General features: G+C 42.8%; 1 protein-coding gene across 5 annotated transcripts in view; it reads right to left on the bottom strand.

Moving 5' to 3' along the window:
• Positions 1–17,165, bottom strand: part of gabrg1 (gamma-aminobutyric acid type A receptor subunit gamma1) — a 137,951-nt gene that overhangs the window by 41,170 nt on the left and 79,616 nt on the right. For 4 of the 5 annotated variants that reach the window (XM_062981632.1, XM_062981633.1, XM_003221555.3 and 1 more), the window contains one exon: positions 1,010–1,230. In XM_062981632.1, coding sequence (XP_062837702.1) covers positions 1,010–1,230 — 221 coding nt within the window. Of the gene's footprint in view, positions 1–1,009; positions 1,231–1,994; positions 2,074–17,165 lie in introns of all 5 variants that reach the window. The other variant, XM_062981634.1, reaches the window with a different exon arrangement.

Here is a 17,165-nt window from a genome sequence, read left to right as displayed (position 1 = left end):
ATTTAATAATCAGAAAACAGTGAGAATTAACAAAAATAACAGGGATTGTGAAATGTGAAATGGAGATGTGAATGAAGATCTACATACTGGTAATTTCAATGTACCATGATTCTGTTGGAGGAAACCAGATAATTCCTCCACATGTAGCACTTATTTTGACACACATCAGAAAAGGTATGTGAATTATTCCAAGGACTACATTTGTCCATATGTACATTTTCTTGGAATTATACTTTAGCATCACAGAATCATAGAGTTGGAAGATACCTCATAGGCCATCCAGTCCAACTCCTGCCAAGAAGCAGGAAAATCATGGGCCATCCAGCCTCTGCTTAAAAGTCTCCAGAGAAGGAGTCTTCACCATACTCCACACTTCACTTTAAGTGAAGTTAATAAATAGTAATATTCTAATCTAAGGCCACCTGCAGCTGGTAGACAAAAGCTAAATCATGGGGGAGAGGGGGTATTTGAAGGCCCCTGTGAAGAATGGAAGAGTTGGTTGGGGATGGTTGGCTACACCATCCCCAACAATCCAACTATTTAAGGCCCACCCAGACCCCCAGTCATTTCTCTCTCCCTTTACTCTGAAGGGTTGACTTCCATAACAGTTCCTATACATTTTGGGATTGGGGCCTGAAAAAGTTGCCATCCATATGGGGCTGGAATGGGGGGTTCTTGCTCTAGAACAATTATGAGGTTTGTGAGGGAGCACCCTCATGGCATTGCCATTGTCAGTCATTACCCTTTCAGGCTTTCTGGACCTCCAACTAAAGCTCTGAGAGAAATATTCAAATAAGACATTCACCTTAGATTGCAGTCCTATTCGCACCTATCTGAAATAATTTCAGTTGAAGAAAGTGAGACTTGCTTCTCAGTGAACATGCAGAGAACCAGGCTCCAAATAGTATAATCTGAGCTTTCAAAAGCTGATGTGAACATAAAAAGTGAACAGGAAAAAAACAGAGAATATAAAATAAAACATGTCTCCTATTTTAGCAGACACCTCTACCTTAGGGTGTATAATACTCGTCCATCACTCCAAATTCGAAGCAAACGGTTTGGAGTTGTAATCCAGTGAGCATCTGATTTCCTTGAGTTTCGGAAGAAAGTGTCAGGAATCCAGATTTTTCCAACCATATTGCTATTCAACATAAGTACTTTCATGGTACTATTAAATTTCAAGCGGCTATCATACCAAGTCTGGGCAAAAATGATATCTATGGTGTATTCCTAAAAGATAGGGAGAGAAGACAGAGAGTAATAACAGCATAAAATTCTGTATGGAATAATGAACATTGTATAGAAGAAAACAACACTGAAATCTACATCTGGAATCACAAAATTATGTTCTGAGCAATGCACCTTCAGAGTGATTAAGGCAGTAAGCTTGATTTACCAATTTGTTGTACCAAAGAAATTCTAGCTGGCAGCATTATAAAACTATAATTTCAAGTATCAGGTTTAGCCATGACTACAAAGAGAAGATGTATGTTAGCCAACAAGTGCCAAAGAAATACTAGTAACATGAACTGGTGTAAGTTAGATGGTAGCATTGGTGACACAGCAATTTGAAAGTATGGGAAAGGGAGGGAAAACAGGACAATGGAGAATATTCAGAAATGAAGAAGGAGATAAGACAGATCCAGACTTACAACCATTGTGGAAAATAATAGGATAGAGAGAGCTGGGTTTACTGAGGTGGTTGACTCCTTATCCAGTCTCACAGTGCTTTTTTATGTTATGGCTTGAAGCAAATAGAGTACTCTATTGTCCTTTATCCCTGCAGGATGTTGTCCCACCAAACATTCCCATTGTAGGGCCAGGCTTGACAATGCCAGTGAATGGGGCTTACTATTGGAATATACCACAGCAACATACAGGTCATGTTGAACCTTCCCTAACGTGCTCTGAGACATTATAGAACAACAAACAAAATCAACGAATTTTACATCCTGATGCTACCAAGTAATGCCCTAAGGTTAGGGAAATGTCACCTGGATCTCAGAAACAGTTGCTCCATCTGTACCTGTGGATGGGTGGTCCTAGTGAGATGGTGGTGTTGGTGAAGGAAAGCTACAGAAAAAGAGAGCAAGGGGGAGGGGGAAGATTGGAGGAGACAGAGAAAACAACTACTGATAGGAAAATGAAATGAAATCCACACATGAGTTTCAGTTTACAGGTTGATTCCCAAGGACAGATTGAAGAGCATGTCTATGTTGCCCAGATCTGAAGGATTATATTTAAAGAATTGTGTTTTATTTAAGCTACATCCAATGGGATTCTTCTTAGCCTGAATTCTACAATCCAGCCAGAATAAGCTATGCTGCTCATTTGTATTCTAGATGAAGTAACATCCTAGAGAAATGGATTAGGGTTGTGTCATGGTCCCCTAGCTCAGTATGGAGCCCATTCATGCAATTTGGATTTGAAACTAATTTAATCTGGATTGATTTCATTCCACTTTTCTCTTGGAAAACAAAATATAGTTATAACTCTTTAAAACATTTACACAGTCTCATAATAGGGAGGTGCAGTAGACACTAATAGAAGTTAATCCAGCAAAATTTCAGACAGGGAAATTCCAACCTTTTTCTGATAGATACTATAACAACATTTTGTTTTAAGTAACTGGAAATAATATTTTAAAGCTGTATACTACTTAGTCTTGACAATTCATGCTATGTTCTGGCACTACCTCCTTACAGTATCCTATTAAAATATAGCTTAGATAATATCCTATAATGATAGCAATGTTCAGTGAAGAGAAAATGCTCACAAGATTATGCATGCATTTGGAAAATGCCCAGGAATAAAATTGCGGGTATTTGAAAAATGTGTACACAATGTAATCAATGAGAATTATGTATAATTAAAAATGCACATTGGAAAAAATTGTACAAAAATACTAATTTTAGGAAATGTGTATTAAAACCACGAACTAATTCCAACCCCTCCAGAGGAGGGGGAACCTTTCAGTGTGACTCTGTACTGGAATGAATGCTCTTGAGGTTCTGGAAATACAAGCAAAATGAAATTGGCAGACTTCTATGTTGGTGTCTGAAAATAAAACCCTGTGATTTTAATAGGATGTAACTCTGAATAAAGATATAAATGGGACTGGGCTAAAATCAGATCTTTGTCATTCTTGTAGTACATTTCATCTCTGGCTCCTTGGTGGATGGACACACTGTGTTGAAACTTCACTGACACAACTGCAATTCAATGCAAGATGGCCATAAATAAAATGTAAGGGCAGTCCTCAATCACTTCCTGTTATCGCATATTTCACACACAAAAGCCAGAGGCAAACCTAGGCTTGCCAATGTGGCCTCTCTTAACATGACACCACAAGCAGTACAACTTGCTGGTGTGGACCAGTATCTTGCAAGCAAACATGTTCACAACACAGAAAGCCCTCTGTTTTCACAGGGGTTAGGAGTGAAGGACCTCCACAAAAGTGGGAAAAGACTAATAAAAAACACTTTTTAACCCAAGAGAATACCTGTTCAGGCATCTCTTGGTTCTCCAGGATAACTCTATGGTCAACGTTCACCAGAAGTAGACTCAACCCACGGTTTTCTCCACAAAACATAGTATTCAAATATGTGAATAATCAAATTCGCAAAAGTTATATTTGCAAATGTGAATGGCCAAGTGTACTTATGCTTTTGAAGGAAGCTTAGAACATCAGGCCTATATCCAACTGCAATGAGAACTAATGAGACTTTGATAAGTCAATACTTGTGTAAGTTTCACTGCTTTAGTGGCCTACTCTAGTTAAGACTAGTAACTAAAGGTAGGCATCACATTTAAAAAAATATATTGTGTTAGGTATTATAAGCTTACACAGCTATTGTTTTAATTCTGGAAATTTCTCATGATTGCCACTGCATTGTTTTTAAGGAACCCATTGAATTACCTTTTCCCCATTACAATCATTCTTTTAGTTACATGTACAACATTCAAATCCTTCTTTCTCTCTTCATCCCACCCCTAGTGTTAACCCACTGAATCACTTTATATTTCTATCATCAATTTTGTGAAAAGAACAATTACATGAGGACAGATAATGGAAAAAATATTGACAAAAATAGTTTTCAACACACAAAATATCCTTGCAAGTTAACTAAAAACACTATTGGTTGCATTTTTAAAGTAATGGTTTTCTTAGCCTGAGTGCTTGAGGTATGTGCCTTTATCCAGCTGCACCCGACCCTGATAACTAGTAGAGGTGTGCAATTTGATTGAAAGCCATGCCTTTTTGGGGTGCATGGTTGGCTGACCCCTCATTCTGTTTACCGGGAAGTTATTTGAATGGGGAGGGGATTTGCTGTTTTCCTTCGGCAAAAATACGGTCCATTGGCTATAATGGGAAACTTTAAAGGCCCAATTCTTAGCCATCTGCATGAAGGCCTATCTGCATGAAACCTACCTCAGTTTTAGAGCCCATTTACAACTGCAGGACTGCCAAGTTTCAAAACAATTCACCAATCTACTAATTTTTGAGAATTATTTTAAGTTTTAACCTCAACATTTTTAAAAATAAGACAAACTGCAAGAGATGGTTGTGGGAATTGTAGTTGCCAGTTGTGACCATTCTCAGCCAATCAGAGCATGGACACAACCAGACCTTTTATTGGCTGAGAAACAGAGAGAGGGGGAAAAACTTCAATCCTCATCATGCTCTGAGAGGAACTTTTCAATGCCTGCCCTATACAAGTGCTGCTGGGAAAGCGAGTTCCCAGGGCCCTCTCTGGAAGAGGAGGGAAATTTCCAAGAAGAAATGGAGGATGCAGCTTCTGCCAGGGGAACATGGCCGATCCCTGCCTCAAGTATATTACAAACTTAACTCCTTCTTCTCCAGAACCGATAAAATCTGGCTCCCTTAATTTGTCTTGCCAGGCTTTTTGTCTCCCTCCTCCCCATTCTGTTTTCTGATATTTTATAAAACAGCCCACCGAAAACTACAAATTATTTTCATTCAAACTTATTTGGTCCCAAGCCTAATAACCAGTTACAAGTAATGGGATTACTTACAACGTGGTACTTCAGAACTCTGTGCTTGCATTTTATAGGCAGGCATTAAAAGGACAAACAAAAAAGGGTAGCATGGAAAGGGGAAATGAGACTGCTGAGACTGTCAGAAGCAAATCTTGAAGTGATGGTGTGCACAAAGCTAGGATTTGACTCTCTATTTGATTGTAAATTATAATGTGGTAATCTAGTTTCCCTCTGTAACAGGAGGAAAGTGAACTAAGTGGCACACAATAGGGAGGCTCCCCAATCACAGCTGCCAAGAATGTCTCCCCCTCCCAATTTTAATGAAAGCAGCTGGGTGCCAGACTCTTGAAAATCAGCTTTGTTCAATTACAGATCTCAGGTCTACGACTTCAGGCATCTAATTCCAGAAACCATGTCTGCACTTTCTGTATGTACACTGATAAATTCCTGGGGTATGACATGGTCACATTGTTCCTTTTTCAAGAGGCTGGATTAATATTTTTAATACTGCAGCGGCAGATCAAAGGAAGAACATCAGTCATTTAGATTTCACTGAGGAGCCGTGCTGGGCTAGCCGAAATCACCTTTATATATGTATTTGTAAGTTACAATTCTTGCCATAGTTTCATTTCTTTTTCTGTTGTACTGTGGTTCATAAATCTTTTCATTCTTTTGTTTAATTTTATGGAGCATTTCTTAGAAGAATTCTTCAGTTTTGACTGTAATACATTTACCGTGTGCTCAACATCAAGTATGATTACCTTTATCCAAAGACCTCATATTGAGGACATGATATGCCGAGTACTAGATAGAATATAAGAGAAGTGGGGAGTCTTTGGTCCACCTGGATGTCTTGGACTACAAATCCCATTATCCCGTGACATTGGCAATACTGTTTGAGGCTTGTAGCTAAAGTACAAAACAACTGGAAAATTTACTTGCTCCACAGTGAGTTGACTACCACCAGGTCAATGTTCATCGAAACCACTATTGTCTGGTAAGAGTTGACTATTGCTTTAAAAGAGCTAATCCACACTTCCTAGACCAGTGGTTTTCAATCTGTGGGTCCCCAAGTGTTTTGGTCTACAACTCATCAGAAAGCCCAGCCAGTTTACCAGCGGTTAGAATTTCTGGGAGTTGAAGGCCAAAAGCATCTGGGGAGCCCAGGTTGAGAACCACTGTTCTAGACTAACATGTGAATCAGAATGCAGAAATTCTTTAGACCAGTGGTTCCCAATCTTTGGGCCTCCAGGTGTTTTGGACTTCAGCTCCTACAGTTACTAACAGCTGGTAAGCTGGCTGGGATTTCTGGGAGTTGACGTCCAAACACCTGGAGGCTCAAAGATTGGGAACCATTGCTTTATACCAGTGGTTCTCAACCTGTTGGTCTCCCAAGTTTTTTGGCCTACAACTCCCAGAAATCCCAGCCAGTTTACCAGCTGTTAGGATTTCTGGAAGTTGAAGGCCAAAACATCTGGGGACCCACAAGTTGAGCACCACTGCTTTAGACTGTCAGTTTCTCCAAATATTGCCAGAATTTGTTTTGCTCAAAAATGTCTTATCAATATGTATTTTAGATGCAATGTATGCAGATATGTACATTCTAGAGGCAAATGCTTTTGCTTTAATTGTGCATATTTACACTTTTTAATGGCAAATGTCAGAATGGAACATGAAATAGACTTATGACTGAATATATGAGAAACTGACACAGTCAGACTATGCTTCTTGTCTAGTCTGTTTGGCTCTGGCGCTCCAAGATTCTTGACAGGAGGATTGAACCTGGGGCCTTTTTCCAGCAAAGTTTCTGCTCCACTACTCAGTTATGTTCCTTCTTCCTCCTCAGTGTATCCTTATGTAATCACAGGGATAATCCTGGATGCTGTGTGAATACACTAAGTGAAATATCAAGATAAAAATATAGAAATAGCACCATAGTATCATACCAGTATAGTATTATAATATCATAGAGTTGGACAAGACCACAACGGCTATCTGGTCCAGCCCCCGTCACGCAGGAACAAGCAACTAAATCTCTGCTGAAAAATACTCATCCAACCTCTGCTTAAAGAGCTTCAGCGAAATAGACCGCCCATGAGCAGTCTATTTCATTATTGAACAGCTCTTTGAGTCAAGATGCTCTTTCTAAAGTTTAAGTGGACTTTCTTTTCTTGTAATTTGAATCCATTGGTTTGTGTTCTAGTCTCTGGAGCAGCAGAAAATAAGCTTTCTCCTTGTTACAGAAGAAACAGGATTAAAGATATTCAATATAAACTGGTGATATGATGCATTCATGGCATTTCCTGCTGATGTGAAATGCAACAAAACACAGCAGCCACACTATTACTACAAAAGGTTGAATGGTGAAGAACCTTTAGTCTATCAAATGCCCATCATGCTTACAATTTGGACAAGGTAGCAGAGATCGATACTACTGAAGTTCAAAAATATCTGGATAGCCAAATCTTTTCCAGGCATGATTTATGGCACAACAAAAGGTTTGACTCTGGCCTAGTTGCCTTACATGGAGAAAATAACAGACTAAACAGCTGTATTACTAATGTGAGAAACATACCACTGTGTTTGAGAGATTGGTATATTACAATGGCTCCTGAGTCTACTCTGAATCCATTTAAATATTTGAACTCCAAGTGTCATAATATTTTTCTGCTAAGGAATTAAGGGCTATCACACATGTGCAAATAAGGGGAAGACTATTTGAGAACACCAGGGGGCAGAATCCTTCCACACTACACAGTTATAGCACTATGATTTCATTTTAGCTACCATGTAAACATCCTACTGAGTCCTCAGATTCGGGTCTGATAAAGATCTAAAATACTTTGACAATTCTAAATATAGTATGACCTTCGTATCTGCGGTGGGGAATTCTTATAATTGCAGTCTAAAAGTTGCATGATTCCTACTCTTGTAATACAGAAGCCACAACTCAAATATCCCTTTACATTTGTACTAATGCAATTTTGAAAGGTTATTCTAAATTTTTTAAAAAATAATTAAGTCATGAAAAAATATATTAAGAAAATTATGAAATCTGCATATATTAATACAATTATGTTCAGAAACCCACAAAAATCCTACTTTGAAGAGGTGGGACTAAGAACAAGAAGAACCTTAAGAATGGAAACATTCTCAAATCAGAATTTTATATTGGAAAAATTGGAGAAATCAAAATAAACAGATTTATCTGTTCCCATGAAAAATGCAATAATAGGAATTCCAGGATTTTTAAAAGTCATATCAGAAATGAATTGAGAACATACTGCAAGTCGCTTCTGGTGTGAGAGAATCGGCCATCTACAAAGACGTTGCCATGGGGACGTCCGGATGTGTTACCATCCTGTGGAAGGCTTCTCTCATGTCCCCACATGGAAAGCTAGGGCTGGCAGACGGGAACTCACGTGTCTCATGGATTCGAACCACCGGCACACGAGTTTAACCCATTGTGTTACTGCAGATTCCAGGATAAGTAGATCAAATACTATATTAGCTGGGTTATTATAGTTGAAGTTAGCCATTGGCTTTTGCAATTCCTTAATGTTGTGATGTACTACACCACTAAAATATAATCTCAGAATACATTAAAAATACATTTTAAAAGTAAAGAAAACTACTTAAATGTGATTTTCCAAATTTAACACATAAATCAAAAGTAGATTATTACAGCAAACACATCAGTAACTGTCTTCTGAGTGAACACATCCGTCAGAGACATAGATATGAAATATGCCAATTTGTCTATCCCTTTCTTTTCAGATTGAAAAAAATTAGGATTTGTACCAGTAAAAGGCATCATTGCATCAGTGTAGTAGTAACTCAGAAAAGCTCTTAATACAGGAGTGGGTAGAGAGGAATGAAGTCGATGAAAGATCCCAGGCTTACTCTTCATAAAATAATTCAATCAGAGTTTAGTGAAGTTCCCTGAATCTTCCAGCCAGTTATGGTATAGCAGGCCCAAAGGGTTTCCAGACTTTTGAGATTAATGGAGAAACAGTTAGCATTCCACACTGTTAGGATGTGAGATCAGAAAAAGAAAATCTCCTTTCCCTTTTACTAGTATCAAGGCATTTGAAGGAAGGGAATCTATCCTTAGGATAGAAATGTAATTTCTTACTCCTGTCATTCTTGCTTTAAACTTGTTTGTAATGAGAAGAAAAGTCAGACATATTGTCTTTGTCAGCAAGAATGTAAGGCATTTGTGCACATTTTCTGTAAGAGTGTCTGTGATGACTTGCAGGACATCTCTGGCAAATTAGACTCACTCACAAGGATGTATTGGAAGTAACTTTTAATGCCTGGTTACCTACATTGCAGGAAGAAAGTTGTGAATAAAGACTCTGATTTTACTACCCCTGGAGCCCCACCTCCTTCAGTTCATGAGAGTTCATTTTTCCAGCATCGTAAGTCAATTTGAAGCATTCTCATTATCCGCCTTTTCAAGCTTTGCCTAGAATATCAGTGCTTTCCCATGCTGGCCCCCAGATGTTTACATTTTCTCTGCTGGTTACAGTCATGGCTGTCATTACTAAAATTTTACTATAGGCTTTTTGCAAAGTAATAGCAAGGATCTGAACCATTTTCTTACAGCAGTAAAGCAGCTGTTATGGCTTAGGTGGGTGTGTTATCTGCTTCTGTATAAAACAAAGCATTAAGTTTCTAGTTTTTAGCTTTGTGTCAAGACCCAGGCTGCAGAGCACCAATAACCATACACAGAGGCCAGAATCTATCTAATATCTTTATTGAAGGAATATATAAAGTTAATAAAAACAAGTGTAGAAAATGGTCCAGAATTAGACCTTTCAGGAAAGGTCAGTATTAGTCCAAAAAAGCAATGTCCAATAAGAAATATTAAGGTCCAAAGTTGTAATCCAATAACCGAAACACTCACTTTGCCAAGCAAAGTGAGGGGAGATGACAAGGTCCTTTAGTCCATGAAACTTGAGCGAGGCTAGGAAATAACTTGATACTTGAAACAAGGCTTGAACGTGGAACAAGGTAACTAAGAACAAGAGCAAGGTCCGTGGAATAACTTGATAAAATCCGTGGAACAAGGCAAGGATTGATCCTGGGAAACAAGGCAAAGTCCGTAGATAAACAAAGGCTGGGAAGCAAGGCGAAGGCTGGATAGCAAGGCAAGGCTTGAGCAGGAGCGAGGCTTGAATCGGAGCGCGCTGTCCAGACACAACTCGCTCCGTAGGCTGACGAATTGACTCCGCGAAGTTACTACGCGGGTAAAACACCTAAATAGAGTCTAACTTTCCCGCCGAAGCAGTTCTCTGGGAATCAGAACCGAAAGCTAAACTCTGAGACCAGATGTGAGACTCCCCAAAGATTCTCACGAGAAGCAGTCTTAATTGGCCACATTCTTAGCTGCAATCCTCGCACTCCTGCGCGAAGCTGATTCCAAACTTCTCTGTTGTTTACAAAACTCCCGGCGCAAGAATACGGGAGAAGTAGGCTCTGGGCTTGTTTGACATACTTCTGGGAGACAACTTTCTTGCAGGTGCAAGGTTCCCAGATCTGCCTGGGAAAGATCTGGCTGAGAAGAATCCAGTTCAGACTGGGAAGGTAAAAAACCCAAGTTTTCATCTTCATCAGGAATTACAATGTCCTGAGCAGGACTACAAGGCCCATGGGTCATCACACTATCCCCCTCCTCAAGGCCCCTCCCAAACTGGGGCCCTCTCCCCGAGGCGCGAGGTCGCGGTTTGGTGGGATAGGTCTGATGAAAGCGACGGGTTAGATCAGGAGCATGGACTGTGGAGGCGTCTTCCCAAGAGCGTTCCTCAGGGCCAAAACCCACCCAGTCAATGAGATATTGTAGGCGGCGGCGGTGAAAGCGAGAATCCAAAATGTCCTCAACCTCGAACTCCTCCTCCCCATTCATCAAAACAGGAGGGGGGGCCGGTTGGTCTGTATCAGGTCGCACACCATCCGCCGGAAGGAGCAGGGAACGGTGAAACACTGGGTGAATGCGCATTGAACGCGGAAGTTGGAGTTTGAAAGTCACGGGGTTAAGTTGCGCCACCACTGGATAGGGGCCAATGAAACGGGCATCTAACTTCCGGCAAGGGCGGTGGGAGGGCAGGAAGCGAGTGGACAGAAAAACCCGATCTCCTACCTTGATTTCGGGGCCCGGCTGGCGATGTTTGTCAGCGTGGCGTTTATAGTCCTCCTTGGCTTGGTCCAGTTGCTGGAGCAAAAGTTGTTGCACCGCTGTGAGTTCCTGCAGCCAATCCTCTGCTGCGGGAACTTCTGAAGTTTCAATGACAGGGGGGAAGAAACGTGGATGGAAGCCGTAGTTTGCAAAGAACGGCGTTTCTTTTGTAGAAGCTTGAACTCCATTGTTGTAGGCAAACTCAGACAGTGGTAACAGAGAAGCCCAATTGTCCTGTTGGTAGTTTACATAACAGCGAAGATACTGCTCCAAAGTGGCATTGGTGCGCTCCGTTTGCCCATCTGTTTGGGGATGATGAGCTGAAGATAAGCGAGAGTCTATGCCCAATAGTTTTTGTAGTGCCTTCCAAAAACGAGAGGTGAATTGAGATCCACGGTCTGTGACTAAACTCTTGGGCAATCCATGTAGTCTGAATACATGTTGAAGAAATAGTTCCGCAGTTTCTTTGGCCGTGGGGAGGCCTTCACAGGGAATGAAATGGGCTAACTTGGTGAAAAGGTCCACCACCACCAAGATCGTGGTGAATCCACAGGAAGGTGGTAGGTCAGTGATGAAATCCGCGGAAATTATTTCCCATGGGCGAGATGGGGTAGGAAGGGGGTGTAAAAGCCCTGAGGGCTTCTCCCTTCGTATCTTGGAGCGCTGGCATACTGGGCAGGTGTTGACATATTTTTCCACATCCTTGCGGATCTTGGGCCACCAAAAATCCCTTAGGATCAAATGCATGGTTTTAAATAGTCCGAAGTGTCCTGCTGGTTTGCAGTCATGACACAGACGAAGCGCTTTTTCCCTGCCCGGTCCGGGTGGGATATAAACATGATTTCTATAGCAGAGCAGCCCATCTTTAAGCGAAAAGGGAAAGTGCAGACCTTGGCGAAGTTGGTCCTGCGCCCAGGCATCTGCTTGCTGACTAGCCCTGATTTCTTGAGCACAGATGGGTCCTGGAGTAGGGGAAGTTGAACCAATGGGAATGGATTTGGTGTTCCCCACCGTGAGCGTGGCAAAGTTCTCGGGTTGTAGCAGTTGGGATTCAAAGGTCTCCTTGCGTCCTGCAGTGTATTCCGGTTTACGTGACAGGGCGTCTGCTTGCTTGGTTTGGGCTGGGGTCACATAATGGATCTGGAAGTTGAAACGTTCAAAGAATAAAGCCCAACGTTGCTGCCTCTGATTTAGTTTGCGGGCAGTTCTTAGATGTTCTAGATTACGATGATCAGTGTGGACTTCAATGGGAAATTTGGCCCCTTCTAGCCAATGTCTCCAAGTTTCAAAGGCTGCCTTTATGGCCAGTAGTTCTTTTTCCCAAATGGTGTAATTCCTCTCTGGTGTGGTTAGTTGACGAGAATAAAAGGCACAGGGATGGAGGTGATCTCCCACCGGTTGTAAGAGTACAGCCCCAATTGCCACATCAGAGGCGTCCGCTTGCACCACAAAAGGGGTTCCAGGATTTGGGTGCTGTAGAATTGGCTGGGAGGTGAATAGTTTCTTTAGTTGTTGAAACCCTTTCTCTGCTTGATCAGTCCAGCGGAAAGGCTGCTTTCCACGGATGCAGCTAGTGATGGGGTCGGACCAGCGGGCAAAATCTGGAATGAACTTGCGGTAATAGTTCGCGAACCCCAAGAAACGCTGCACCTCTTTCTTGTTAGTTGGCGCCCGCCATTCCAATACTGCTGAAACCTTGGCTGGATCCATGGAAAGCCCTAGAGGCGAGATGCGGTAACCAAGGAAATCTACCTCTTGTAGATCAAAGGCGCATTTTTCCAGCTTGGCATAAAGTCCATGATCCCGCAATCGTTGTAACACCATTTTGACGTGGTTCTCATGTTCTGATTGTGATCTAGAAAACACCAAAAAATCGTCCAGGTAGATTATCAAGAACCTGTCTAGATAGTCCTGAAAAATGTCATTGACAAAATGCTGGAACGTTGCGGGGGCTCCGCATAAACCGAAATTCATAACTCGGGACTCGAATAATCCGAATTTGGTCTGGAAGGCGGTCTTCCACTCGTCCCCTTCCCTGATGCGAACTAAGTTGTAAGCCCCCCGAAGATCCAGCTTGGTGTAAACCTTGGCTCCTCGAAGCCGATCCAGTAGATCCGAGATTAAGGGCAGGGGATAGCTGTTCCGCTTGGTGATATTGTTCAATGCTCTGTAGTCCACCACCAAGCGTAGTTCCCCTGACTTCTTCTTCACAAACATCACTGGGGAGGCGGCTGGGGATTGAGAGGGTCTGATGAATCCCTTGCGAAGGTTTGTCTCTAGGAATTCCCTGAGAGCTTCTTGCTCTGGTTCAGTCAGGGAGTAGAGATGCCCTCGCGGGATCGGGGCCCCCTCCACCAAGTCAATGGCACAGTCATAAGGTCTATGTGGGGGTAATTTTTCGGCTTCTTTCTCATTGAATACATCCCAATACTCGGAGTACTTCTTTGGCAAGGTGATGATGGGCTCGGTGTCTGTGGCGTGGCATACCTTGGCTACGAGGCAATGGTTTTGGCAGTACGGTGAAGCAAACTGCAGTTCTCTGTTGGACCAGGAGATGTTAGGGTCGTGGAGAGTCAGCCATGGAATTCCCAAAATCACAGGGAAATGGGGGACCTCGGTAACAAAGAAGGAAATCTCTTCCATATGTTCCCTTAACCACATCCTGGTGGGTTCCAACCACTGACTTACGGGGCCCGTCTTGAGGGGGCGGCCGTCTATGGCTTGCACCACACGGGCATTCTTGAAATCATGATATTGTAATCCCAGGGAGTCGGCATACTCTCTATCGATGAAATTGTTGGTAGCTCCAGAGTCTATCATGGCGTGGATCATGACGGGTCCCCTTTTTGCTGACCATAATGTGACCACGAGAAGGAACAGGACCCCGGTTGGCGGCTCTTGGATGGATTTTTTGACCGGGTTGGCGAGCCTCTCTACACCCGGTCGTTGGCTTCCCCCGCCGGCTGTGTGTCAGTCGGCTCAGACGTCTTCGTCTCCGTGGAGGACGCCGCCGCAAGACGGGCGGCAGGCTTCCCTTTGGCTGGGCACTCTCTGGCGAAGTGGCCCCCGTTCCCGCAGTACCAGCAGAGGTTTAAGCGTTGACGACGGGCCTTCTCGGCGGCATCTAGTCTGGGACGCACATTGCCCAACTGCATCGGCACCTCCTCGCCTCCTCTGGGGTATGGGGTTGGCGGTGGGGGTCTCCAGACCGGACGTGGCTGAACGCTGGCGGGAGCGGGGGGTTTTGCCCCGGCTCTACCGCCCTGGCCTCGAACCCACTGTTTCCTGTTGGCAATCATGACTTCAGCCCGTAAACATTGATCAATGAGTGCCTCGAGGGTCTGGGGAGGATCCACCTTGGAGATTTCTTCCAGCATTTCAATGTTGAGACCCTCCCGGAATTGTCCCCTGAGGGCTACATCGTTCCAGCCGGTGTTGTGGGCCAGCACTCGGAACTCGGCTATATACTGAGACATAGGTCTGTCTCCTTGGAAAAGGCGACGGAGTTTGTGACCGGCTGCCTCCAAATTGTCCTCGATTCCCCAAGTCTCCTTGAGGTGGTCCAAGAAGTGTTGCGCTGATCTTAGGTGTGGAGAGGCTTGGTCGTACAGTGCCGTCGCCCAGCTGGCCGCTGGCCCGTCTAGAAGACTGTAAACCCATGCCACTTTGATGTCTTCTTGGGGAAACTCGGCAGCACGGGCCTCTAGATAAGCTTGACATTGGCGACGGAAGACATGAACCTTAGAAGCTTCTCCAGTAAACTTGGTTGGCAACGCCATGGCCGGAAGACGAATTCCGCGTTCCTTCAAACCCCTTATTTCTCCATCCTGTGCATTGAGCTTATCACGGATTCGGTCCACCTCATCCTTGTCGATGGTGTAGGTAATCGGCTGGCCGCTCGGCCCAGGTACGACTCCGGTAGACATTCTGGCCGAGGTTAATTGGTGCTTAGGGTGGCGGAGTCAAACTGTCAAGACCCAGGCTGCAGAGCACCAATAACCATACACAGAGGCCAGAATCTATCTAATATCTTTATTGAAGGAATATATAAAGTTAATAAAAACAAGTGTAGAAAATGGTCCAGAATTAGACCTTTCAGGAAAGGTCAGTATTAGTCCAAAAAAGCAATGTCCAATAAGAAATATTAAGGTCCAAAGTTGTAATCCAATAACCGAAACACTCACTTTGCCAAGCAAAATGAGGGGAGATGACAAGGTCCTTTAGTCCATGAAACTTGAGCGAGGCTAGGAAATAACTTGATACTTGAAACAAGGCTTGAACGTGGAACAAGGTAACTAAGAACAAGAGCAAGGTCCGTGGAATAACTTGATAAAATCCGTGGAACAAGGCAAGGATTGATCCTGGGAAACAAGGCAAAGTCCGTAGATAAACAAAGGCTGGGAAGCAAGGCGAAGGCTGGATAGCAAGGCAAGGCTTGAGCAGGAGCGAGGCTTGAATCGGAGCGCGCTGTCCAGACACAACTCGCTCCGTAGGCTGACGAATTGACTCCGCGAAGTTACTACGCGGGTAAAACACCTAAATAGAGTCTAACTTTCCCGCCGAAGCAGTTCTCTGGGAATCAGAACCGAAAGCTAAACTCTGAGACCAGATGTGAGACTCCCCAAAGATTCTCACGAGAAGCAGTCTTAATTGGCCACATTCTTAGCTGCAATCCTCGCACTCCTGCGCGAAGCTGATTCCAAACTTCTCTGTTGTTTACAAAACTCCCGGCGCAAGAATACGGGAGAAGTAGGCTCTGGGCTTGTTTGACATACTTCTGGGAGACAACTTTCTTGCAGGTGCAAGGTTCCCAGATCTGCCTGGGAAAGATCTGGCTGAGAAGAATCCAGTTCAGACTGGGAAGGTAAAAAACCCAAGTTTTCATCTTCATCAGGAATTACAATGTCCTGAGCAGGACTACAAGGCCCATGGGTCATCACACTTTGCTAGCTTAGCTCAAAGCTGGTAGCTTGTAGGAGGTGGCTGTTTTGTTGTCGAATGTTGACACTTGAAATCTGGAAACAGAAGCTGAAGTCAACTCCAAGAAAGACTGCTTATCTGCACGGCAAGTCAAGGACATCTTACTTTCAACAAAGTAGACAAAAACTGAACTATTTACTATGTTTATTTCTTGTTGAAAAAGAATGAAGACTCACTGAAGAAAGTGTTTATTGTTATACTTTGGTGAAATCAACAATTCTGATTCGCTTTGATTATTGAACTAAACTGAATGAACTATTTTCTTCTCTACTTAAAGCCACAACCGGCTCATGTGTATTTTTGAGTTCAGGGTCAAACTACATTAAAAGGGGCTGAAATATCTTTCACAGGATATGGGCATACTTCTGCATATTACTATCACCAGTCTGAAAATGGCATGGAGATGGTCTGGAGTTCCATCAAACGCTAGGCTGATCCATGACAGTGTTCAAATATAGGTTAACAATAAGGCTAAAATAAGGTGGAGCCATGCAGGAAAAGTATTCTGAATCAAGGAACATTTTATTAAACTCTTAGGAGTCTCAAGAAAGACTGGATGAAGCATTGCCAGAGCAACCTTACTCTATCATCTATCACTAAATGAGTAGCCTTATGATCTGAAATTTAAGGAAAAGTTTTGTCATGATTTTTTTCCTAAATTGGAGCTTGTTTGGTGATTTTCCATTATGGGGTTTATTGGCCATCATTTCATGATTGGCTAATGCATTTCCAGTATCTTCCTGTGATTTGTGACATGGATTTCTTATGCGATTGCCAGGTACGTTTTCCAAAACTGCTATAAATGATAATGTTCAGAATGAATGCTGGCATCTAGACCAGCCCTGTCATTATATAAACTGCTGTCTTCATTATGCTTCCATTCCCAAACCACAAATTGGACAAGTTTCTCTTTACCTTAAAAGAACATTATTTGTGCAACTTGAGACAGACAATTGTATGGGGGTACTTTTGCATCTTTTAAATAAATAAACCTGTGCTTCCGTGC

The sequence above is a fragment of the Anolis carolinensis genome, chromosome 5 (assembly GCF_035594765.1).
Source record: "Anolis carolinensis isolate JA03-04 chromosome 5, rAnoCar3.1.pri, whole genome shotgun sequence".
Lineage (NCBI taxonomy): Eukaryota > Metazoa > Chordata > Lepidosauria > Squamata > Dactyloidae > Anolis > Anolis carolinensis.
Note: the sequence above shows the minus strand (reverse complement) of the source record. Positions and strands in the feature narration are given on the sequence as shown.